Here is a 9924-nt window from a genome sequence, read left to right as displayed (position 1 = left end):
GGCTACGCGGTGCACAAGCTGCCCGAGCTGCTGCGGGAGCGCGAGCTGGCCCTGGGCACCCTCAACAAGGTGTTCGCGTCGCAGTGGCTGAACGCCAGGCAGGTGGTGTGCGGCACCAAGTGCAACACGCTCTTCGTGGTGGATGTGCAGTCGGGCCAGATCACGCGCATCCCGCTCTTGCGGAATCGGAAACCCGAGCCGCCTCGGGCCCAGCCAAGCTGTGGCATCCACGCCATCGAGCTGAATCCCTCCAAGACGCTTCTGGCCACCGGGGGCGAGAACCCCAACAGCCTGGCTGTCTACCAGCTGCCCACCCTGGACCCCGTGTGCCTGGGCGACCGCCACGGCCACAGGGACTGGATCTTCGCCATCGCCTGGATGAGCGACACTGTGGCTGTGAGCGGGTCCCGCGATGGCACTGTGGCTTTGTGGAGAATGGATCCTGACATGGTCAATGGCAGCAAAGCCTGGCACAGTGACGAACAGCTCCCCGTGTACGCCCACATCCGTCCCAGGGACATGGAGACAATCCCCAGGTCCAGCACCAACCCCAGTAACCGAAAGGTGCGGGCCCTGGCCTTTAATCACAAGAACCAGGAGCTGGGAGCAGTGTCCCTAGACGGCTACTTCCACCTGTGGAAAGCCCGCAGCACCCTGTCCAGGATGCTGACCATCAGGCTGCCCTACTGCAGAGAGAACGTGTGCCTGACCTACTGCGAGGAGTTGTCCCTCTATGCGGTGGGCTCCCAGTCCCACGTCTCCTTTGTGGATCCACGCCAGCGCCAGCAGAATATCAGGCCCCTGTGTTCCCGAGAGGGCGGCACTGGTGTGCGTTCCTTGAGCTTCTACCAGCACATCGTCACCGTGGGTACAGGCCATGGCTCCCTGCTCTTCTATGACATCCGTGCCCAGAAGTTCCTGGAGGAGAGGACATCGCCCAACCTGGACTCCTCCCCAGAGCCCTCAGGGAGGAAGCTCAGGCTCACGTGTGGCAGAGGCTGGCTCAATCACAATGACTTGTGGGTGAACTACTTCGGTGGCATGAATGAGTTCCCCAACGCTCTCTACACCCACTGCTACAACTGGCCTGAGCTGAAGCTCTTTGTGGCTGGGGGGCCTCTCCCTTCAGGCCTCCACGGGAACTATGCAGGCCTCTGGAGCTAAGGGTGGCCACTGTGTTCTCCAAGTGCCCAGATTTTCCCTCTCATTTTCCTTTGTCAGGCTGTTTGTGCTATTAACTATATGTGGCTTTTGTCCTCCACTTGGAACTGCCCAACTTACCTGTGCTTAGTGTATATTAAGCAGAGAGGGGTGGGGGAGAGAGAGAGAGAGAGCTGTCCTTCAGGCAATCAAAACTTGGCTTTAATACTTTTCAACAACCATTTAACACAATCATTTTTAATTCTTATACCAAGATTTTGGGCAAATTCTTAGCTGTGTCCTCTCTTTAAGTTATTTATAAATTCTCTCTAATGCCATGTAGTCAGTTTTACAATTGTGTGTCTTTTTCTTTGTTATTACTATTACATTAATACTGTTTCTGGTTATTTTTTCATTTCAAATAGACTGTAATATTAAGAACATTTTTAACTGGGTTGGTACATCTGTTCTGGAAAGCTAGCCATAGTTTTATAGCACTTTTCCAATTGGAAACTACATTCCAAGTTCTTCATTATCAACTTTTGGAAACATTCCATTTGCAAATTGTAGTCTTAGTGTTTATAGTTTGTAAGTTGGTGCTAAACGTGCTTTTTAACAAAGTTTATTCTCTTTGAAAAAAAGAACTGTCCTACAATCTTGTTTTTGTAGCAAAATCTGAATTGGTCAGAACATTTCAGGAATGCAAGGGTTTTGCTGATTGAATTTAAAGAATTAAGCTAAAAACCTAATCAATCTTTTTTTTTTCTTCAACCCTTACTTAAGTTTTTATGACCTGTTGTAAAATAGATAAATGACAGTGTATTTTTTCACTTCTTGCCTTAGTACTGTCAAAAATTGTGAATATATTTGAATGTTTGTTGTTTAAGGAACTTGCATAGACTTTCAGTGCCATCATTCAAAGCAGGGATTGTAAGTGTAAAATTGTACACTGGGAAGAATGTATACTGATCCAGGTTATAGACTGGATAATTTTTCTGTTGCTATTTTTAATACCAAATATTATATTCAAGCATACTTTAAATTTTCCAATCATGTTTAGCAGTTAAGTCACAAGAAAAAAATTCAAAGAAGAAATAGAAGCTTAATCCCTACTCCTTTTGAAAATATTCTTAATTTGTGAAGTCCAAATTGCTGTTATTTTGTGAATTTCAAAGATTCTTATGTAAAGTAGAATAAATATATTGGTAAAAAGTAGTGATGTTATAACCCTCATGTAATAACATACGGTTTTCAAGGGCACAAGACATTTGTTTCAAGAACTTGAGCTGGTGATTAAATATAAGTGGAATTACATTGAAGAAAAGTACTTTGGGGCTCAGATAAATACAAATTGTGGATTGTTAGGAAATCAGGTTGTAGTGCTCTCTTTGAGAAAATACTGGAAGTGAGAAGGGAGATTGGACCTTCCTCAAACCTGGCCAGGTTTTGCTGACCTTGGATTAGTATTGTGGTGTCTGTTTTTTCTTAAAAGTTTTGACACTCAGATGCTGCCTTGGTGTCGATGTACTACATGCTGTTCAGTTGCAAATCTGAACCAAGTAATATAATGATCTGTACTGAAAGTGAGTTTAGAAATACAGAAAAAAAGCTTTTGTTTACAGAGATTGTTTGAACAAGTTTATATAGTTGTTATATTAGCAGTGAGAAGTATTTGTGTGCATGTATGTGTCTCCAACTCAGTTGCATATGTCTTGAGAGCAGAGACTATAACTGTCATCTTTATATTCTCTCATTTCTCCACTAATGTCTAGCAAATCATTGGCCATCAGTAAATATTTACTGAACAAATGTGTTTTTTCTCTGGAGATTTAAAGTTCAAGGCTATTAAAAAAGTAAGTGCATAAATACATATATAAATAAATAAATAAATAAAATTAACTTTTATGTTGTGCTCCCCCTCTTTTTTTGTTTTCTTAAAATTTGCCCTAATTTATTTCCAGGTCTGGCCATAGTGTTTATAAACTCCCCCATTTGTGATACCAGAAGATAAAGGAACATGTATAAATTATAATGGCACTGGAATTTAATATTTTCACTTGCAAATACTTAGATTTGAAGATTTCTTTTAAATGTTTTTTTTCATAAATTAGTTTTTTTAACTTTACTTTTATTGTTGACACTATTACAGATGTCCCCATCCCCCCCTTTGCCCACCTCCACCAAGCCCCCACCCCCTTCCCTCTCACAACACCACACAGTAGTCTGTGTCTACGGGTTTTGCATATATGTTCTTTGGCTAATCTCTTCACCTTCTTTCATCTAATTCTCTCTCCCCTTCAACAGCTGTCAGTCTGTTCTTGTATCCATGCTTTTGCTTCTTTTGCTTCTATTTTGTTCGTCAGTTTAGATTCCACATAAAAGTGAATATCTCTACTCTAATTTGTTCTCTGGCTTGGCCCTTCATTACTGACTCACTCTTAAATTTCTCATAATTTAGGGTATAACTTTTTAATGCCAAATCACATGCTTTACCTTTAAAAAAAACTAAGTAGCATAAATATGTATGTATTTGTATTATGTAGAAACTTAATTATTTTGAAATATTTTCTAGTTCAGAGATAAAGTGAGCTACAGAAGTACAATGAATTGTGTAACCTGTGAGTGTGAAATAATTGAAAATGTAACCTTGCCAGCACTCTAGGAAACCCATAAATAAAATTCACTTAAAATACACAAGGGAAAGCATATCTTTAGGTATAAATTATCTATCACTGTTGCCTGAAAAAGCTTAGTTGCTTATAACTATGCATAAAAAAATGTTAGTTGCCTCTATCTCTAACTACAGATTCGCATATTCCTCCCCAAGTATATTGCTGACTCAAAAGTTTATGTTACTCCCCTTTACTCTTTGGATTCATTTCTGTTTTTTGTGTGTTTTTTTTTCCAAAGAGGGAAGAAAGAATTTACTAATCAAGGATGTCCACTGAAATAAATTGAGATGACTCCTCTGGAAAAAATTCATCTGTTAAATATACTCTAGCATTGATGATAAACAAAATAGAATCCTCTAGAGGTTGACTTGTATCTGGCTGCACTCAGTGTTGAGCAAGTTGTCAAAATTTTCCATTAGTTGCTAATTTAGAGTGATTTTAGAAAGCAATTCACAAAGCCTTTCCAGATGTTTTACTGACAGCTTCCTAATCTCTGCAAGTCTTGGGTAACCTAAATACATTAAATAAGCCGCTATGTGAGCTGCTCCAGGATGCAATTCAGTGAGAACAACATGTACTAATGTGAACAAAAGGCTACATAGATCACAGGTGTTTGCTTTAAGGGATGTTATTTTAAGATGTGCTCAAAGGCCTGCCTAAAAGTATTTAGCACTTCTGGCCTGCTGCAAATCCAGAGACATCTACATTGGAGTGTGGCCATGTGGTTACAGGGGGTTGCCATGAAAGTCAGACTCATCCTCAAGGAGGGCTCTTTAACTGCTATGTGATTTTTGCATAGACAATGGTATTGACTTCCCTCTACCACCTTTTTCTTTTTAAACTCTCAGTGACATCCCAGACAGAATAAGCACTTTACTTTTTCATGTTTCTATAGTGAATGTTTTGTTATATTTTTTTTATTATTATTGCTTTTTTAGAGAGAGAGAAAGGGAGGGGGATAGAGAATAGAAACATCAATGAGAGAGAAACATCATCGATTGATCAACTGCCTCCTGCACGCCCCCCAAAGGGGATAAAGCCTGCAACCCCGGCATGTGCCCTGACCAGGAATTGAATCAGCAGCTTCTTGCTTTCTGGGTTGATGCTATACCAGCCGGGCGTTATTATTTTTATTACAGCATTTATCAAACTGTAATGCAGTTAACTATGGGAATATCTAATCCCCTCCCCCATTTGAATGTGAACTGTCATCCTGACACCTAGCACAATAGGCTGCATACATAAGGCACTGGGAAGTCCAGTTCAATGACTAATAACTCCTTGAAATCAATTACTTTATCAGATGAGTTGAGCAGAACATTAGGGAATGTAATAAGGATTAGAAAGATGGATGAAGAATATACTGAAACATGCCCCATGGCAGTGATAATGGCAATTCATAGCATGGAAAAATGTGGGTAGGCAGCAGAAACTTTGATTACTTAACAGTTTTATAAACAGCTGATACTGGATCTGGGACACCAAGATGAAACGGAATAAATATTATTTTAGAATAAGAAAACCTAGCTCTATTATTTACTTACTGAGTAGTCATCAGTGTGTTGCTTAACTTCTCTAAACCTGACCTTATGTTACTGATTGTTCTATCTCCAGCATCTAGCATATTACCTGATACCTATATTATTTGATTATTACAGTTTTACATGGAAATTTTTATGTCCATTGTGGAAAGTTACACATACAGGAAAGTGAAATATAAGAAAACAAAACAGCCTAATTTCTGCCAGCCAGACATTACTAATATTAACAATTTGGTGTATATGATTATATATATATGTACATATATATATGTACATATATATATGGTATATGTAGTATATATATACATATACCATATATATATTCCAAATTGTTTCTACAATTGTTCTGTAATCTGCTTTTATCAATTAATAATTCCATCTTTCCATGGCAATAAATATTCATATTACTAATATTCAGGATATTTTTAATGTGCACAGGTTGAAACTTTACATAGATTGTTTGATGCACAACTCCAGCAGTTGTTCCCATTACATAAATCATTAGAATGACATACCAGACATTTAACCCAATGTAAGATTTTATACTTACTCAAACCTCAGAAGTTAATCTTGAACATTTATTATGTAGTGGTATCTCCGTGTAGATGATTGCCGAATTCAGTGATTTTCAGACATTTGAATACATCAGAGTCACTTGCACATATTTTAAAAGTGAGATATGCTCAAGTCTCAACTCAGACATACTGAAACCGAATACCCTTGTGAAAACACCATTTTATTTCAATGTTTTCAAATTAATCTCTTCAAAAACAAAATGTAGCAGTAACCACAAAATAGATGATCTTCCCTAGAGGTTTATAAATGTAGCATCAGATAAAAATACTTGATTTATTAGTAATTATACAAATTTACTAATGATTTTAAAAAGGTAAATATAGTATTAAAGGTATACAAACTACAATGAGAATATGGATAGAATAGCAATTCTGCCTGAGAAGGTCATGAAGGGTTACCAGAACAGGAGATGCTTGAGTTGGTTTATTTTTAAAATAGAATAAGAGTGGAGAAGGAGAGCTAACATTGTTTTGAAAGTATATTGTGAATGTCTATACTAACTGAGCACATACATGCATACATACATAAGCATTACAGTTTGACTTTGTGGAATTTGAAATGCCTGTGGGATATCTAGATGAAAATGTCTAGTTGGCAGTTAAAAATTTGGATCTGGAGCTCATAAAAGAGGTTGGGTTTAGAGATACAAATTGTGAGTCATCACTATAGAAACGGTACTTGGGAGAGGTAGGGAAGGGTGTAGTACCTCAGAATCTAGGTCTTCTGGTTCTCATTTCAAAACCCACCAATATTTAACAGATCTGCACATGCATTACTATATGCCGGGCACATAGTAGGTAATTAATGATTTGTAGGTAGATGGCCAAATGTAGGTTTGTTTAGTGAATATTAAACACTCTTCAATACTCCCAAGAGTAGTATTTAATTTTTTTCATATGGTAATGAACAATTTTTAAATTCTCCCAATGCAATCACATTAACCAAAAGAACAAAAAGGAAATCTAACCAATGTTGCTGTGTTTTATTATTATTTTACTAGAGGCCCAGTGCACGAAATTCTTGCACTGCTAGGGTCTCTAGCAGCTGCCGGCTGCTGGCCGGGGCCTCCCTCCCTTCCCCTGCCCCCGCCCCCCAGTCGAACTCCCAGATGAACTCCCAGTTGAGGGGACAATTTGCATACTACACTTTTATTATACAGGATTATTATTTATTATTAACATTAACAAGGGATAGTATTGAATCTGAGGCTAGCAACTAAGAGAGCTATTATCCTTTGATAAGAAGGGAACAGGGTGGGAAAAGGACTCAATCTTGAAAAGGGCATTGGTATGGAGAGGGTTTCCTACTGTGTTTTAAATAAATAAAGACATCTATATTTTGGTTAGATGTGTTTTTGCATTCTTTGTAGAATATAGGCCATTCTAGAGTTGGGCAAAAAGGCTAAATATTGATATCTTCCTTACAAGTGACTTTTCTATTTTTCTATTTTGGAGGTGAAGTTCACTGAAGCAAACACATTGATGATGTCAATGAGAGTAATGGTGCTACTTTCACCCTTTTTAATGCCATTATTGCGCCATTCTCTGTTTCAACCTAAGGCATTAATATTTCATGTTGATTAAATTTTAACATCTAAATTGCCCTTTTATGTTACACACAAATGATAAACTTGAATGTTCCAGTGAGAGGGCAGCAACTTTAGTTTCCTCTAGGCTCCTAGTCAATTTATCAAATAACATTGCCCGGCACCTCTAAAATGACTAACTTTTGTTTCTTCTTCTTTACTAACCCAGAGTTAGGGGGGTTAATGTGTATTTTATTTTTGAGTTACACCTTATTTGACTATAATTAGACCCCCATTTTGCACAATAAATGATTCCTTGACATTTGTACATGAAGCACATTTTTGAAAATGGAATCAGATATTCCCATTGACTCACATTACAATTCTAGAAGTGTCATCTTTATTATGAATTGATTTCCAATTGACAGTGATTTCTAACACATTGCCATTGCCTCCATCTCTGAGACATGTACTATAGTCTTCAAATAAAAGTTAAGTGATGTAATGGAATCCCCTATTTCAAAGAATATTAAAGGATATTTCCAGAATGTGATAAATTAAGCCCTATTTCATTTGTATAGAAAATGGGATTTCTTAAAATAGAACATCTTGTAATTTGACTTGTTCTATATTTATTTATCATGAGCCAGAGCAAATTCTAAGATATCCTCATATGTCATGCTTAAAGATCTCTTCTTTCTTGTCCCCTGGTCTTTCTTTGTGAAGATTGCTCTAAATAAAAGTGTTTGGTATATGTATACCCCAGAGGAATATTAAATAATACTTTGTTTTTTCTCTCTATTTTAAACTTTTAAAAACTTAGGGTATTTCAATTGGTTTTTTAAAAGACTGGTTAGTTAACATCATGCTAGAATGAGTGTGGTTCTAGAAATAATGAGAATGTAAACATTTCCATAATTGTCTTAAGATCAGGGGCTGTGGAGAAAAAATTTAATTTTCAATTATGGTAAAACATATATAACAAAATTTACCATCTTAACTATTTTTTTCATTTTTATTAACTTTACTAGGGTGACACTAGTTAACAAAATTATACAGGTTTCAGGTGCACAGTACCACAACACATCATCTGTACACAGTATTGTGTGTTCACCATCCAAGGTCAAGTCTTCCATCACCATTTATTGCCCCTATACACTCCTCCACCTTCCCTCTCCCCCCCCCCAGCAATCCCCATATCGTTGTCCATGTTCATGAGATTTTTCTCTCTTTTTTGTGTTTTTGCTCAATCCCTTTACCCCCCAACCCAGCTCTCCCAACTCCCCCTAGCCCCTGACAGCTGTCAGTTTGCTGTCTATGAGTATGTTTCTATTTTGCTTGGGAGTTCATTTTGTTCACTAGATTCCACATGTAAGTGAGAGCATGTGATAATTGTCTTTCTCTGACTGGCTTATTTCACTTAGCAAAATATTCTCCAGGTCCACCCATGTTCTTGCAAAGGGTAAGATTTAATCCTTTTACAGCACAATAGTATTCCATTGTGTAAATGTACCACAGCTTTTTTTAGGCCACTCACCTACTGATGGACACTTAGGCTGCTTCCAAATCTTGGCTGTTGTAAATTATGCTGCAATAAACATAGGAGTCCATTTATTCTTTCGAATCAGTGTTTCAGGTTTCTTTGGGTAAAGAAAAAAAGTGGAATCACTGGGTCATAAAGCAGTTCCATTTTTAATTTTTTGAGGAAATTCCATCCTGTTTTCCATGGTGGCTGCACCATTTGCATTCCCAACAATAGTGCATGAGGGTTCTTTTTTCTCCACATCCTCACCTCTACATCTTACTATTTTCAAGGGTCAGTAATATTAAGTATATTCACATTTTTGTGTAACCAATCTCTAGGACTTTTTCATCTTTAAAACTAATATTCTATACCCATTAAACAACTTCCTATTCCTCCCTCCACACCAATCTCTGGCAACCATCATTCTATTTTATGAATTTGACCACTCTCAGTACCTCAGTTAAGTGGAATCATACAATATCTAGCTTATTTCACTTTGCAGAATTTATATCCTCCAGGTTAATCTATATTGTAGCATGTGTCAAATTCCATTCCTTTTTAAGGCTGAATAATATTCCATTATGGTTTTGTATCACATTTTGTTGATCCATCCATCTGTAGAAGGACATTTGGGTTACTTTCACCTCTTGGCTATTGTGAATATTGCTGCCATGAACATGGGTGTACAAATAGTTTTTGTAGACTCTGTTTTCAAATCTTTTGAATATATACCCACAAGTACAAATGCTGGATCTTATGGTAATTCTGTTTTTAATTATTGTTTTCCATAGCAGCTACATCATATTACATTCTAACTAACAGTGAAGGATTCCAACTTCTCCACATCCTTGCCAACTTTTTTTCCTGTTGTTTTGATAGTAGCCATTCTAAGGGGGTGTGAGGTATCAAGGTTGTTTTTAAACTTGTTTTGATTTAGAATTGCCT

The 9924-nt window shown here is 37.6% G+C and overlaps 1 protein-coding gene across 1 annotated transcript; it reads left to right on the top strand.

Annotated features, from left to right (window-relative positions):
* Positions 1 to 1196, top strand: LOC102241251 (DDB1- and CUL4-associated factor 12-like protein 2; the record flags this gene model as incomplete). The annotated part of the gene is made up of 1 exon (XM_014544944.1): positions 1 to 1196. A coding segment is annotated over one exon (1164 nt), but the record flags the coding sequence as incomplete, so codon positions are not given.
* Positions 1197 to 9924: the final 8728 nt, after the last annotated feature.

Source organism: Myotis brandtii, unplaced genomic scaffold, assembly GCF_000412655.1.
Source record: "Myotis brandtii unplaced genomic scaffold, ASM41265v1 scaffold39, whole genome shotgun sequence".
Lineage (NCBI taxonomy): Eukaryota > Metazoa > Chordata > Mammalia > Chiroptera > Vespertilionidae > Myotis > Myotis brandtii.
Note: the sequence above shows the minus strand (reverse complement) of the source record. Positions and strands in the feature narration are given on the sequence as shown.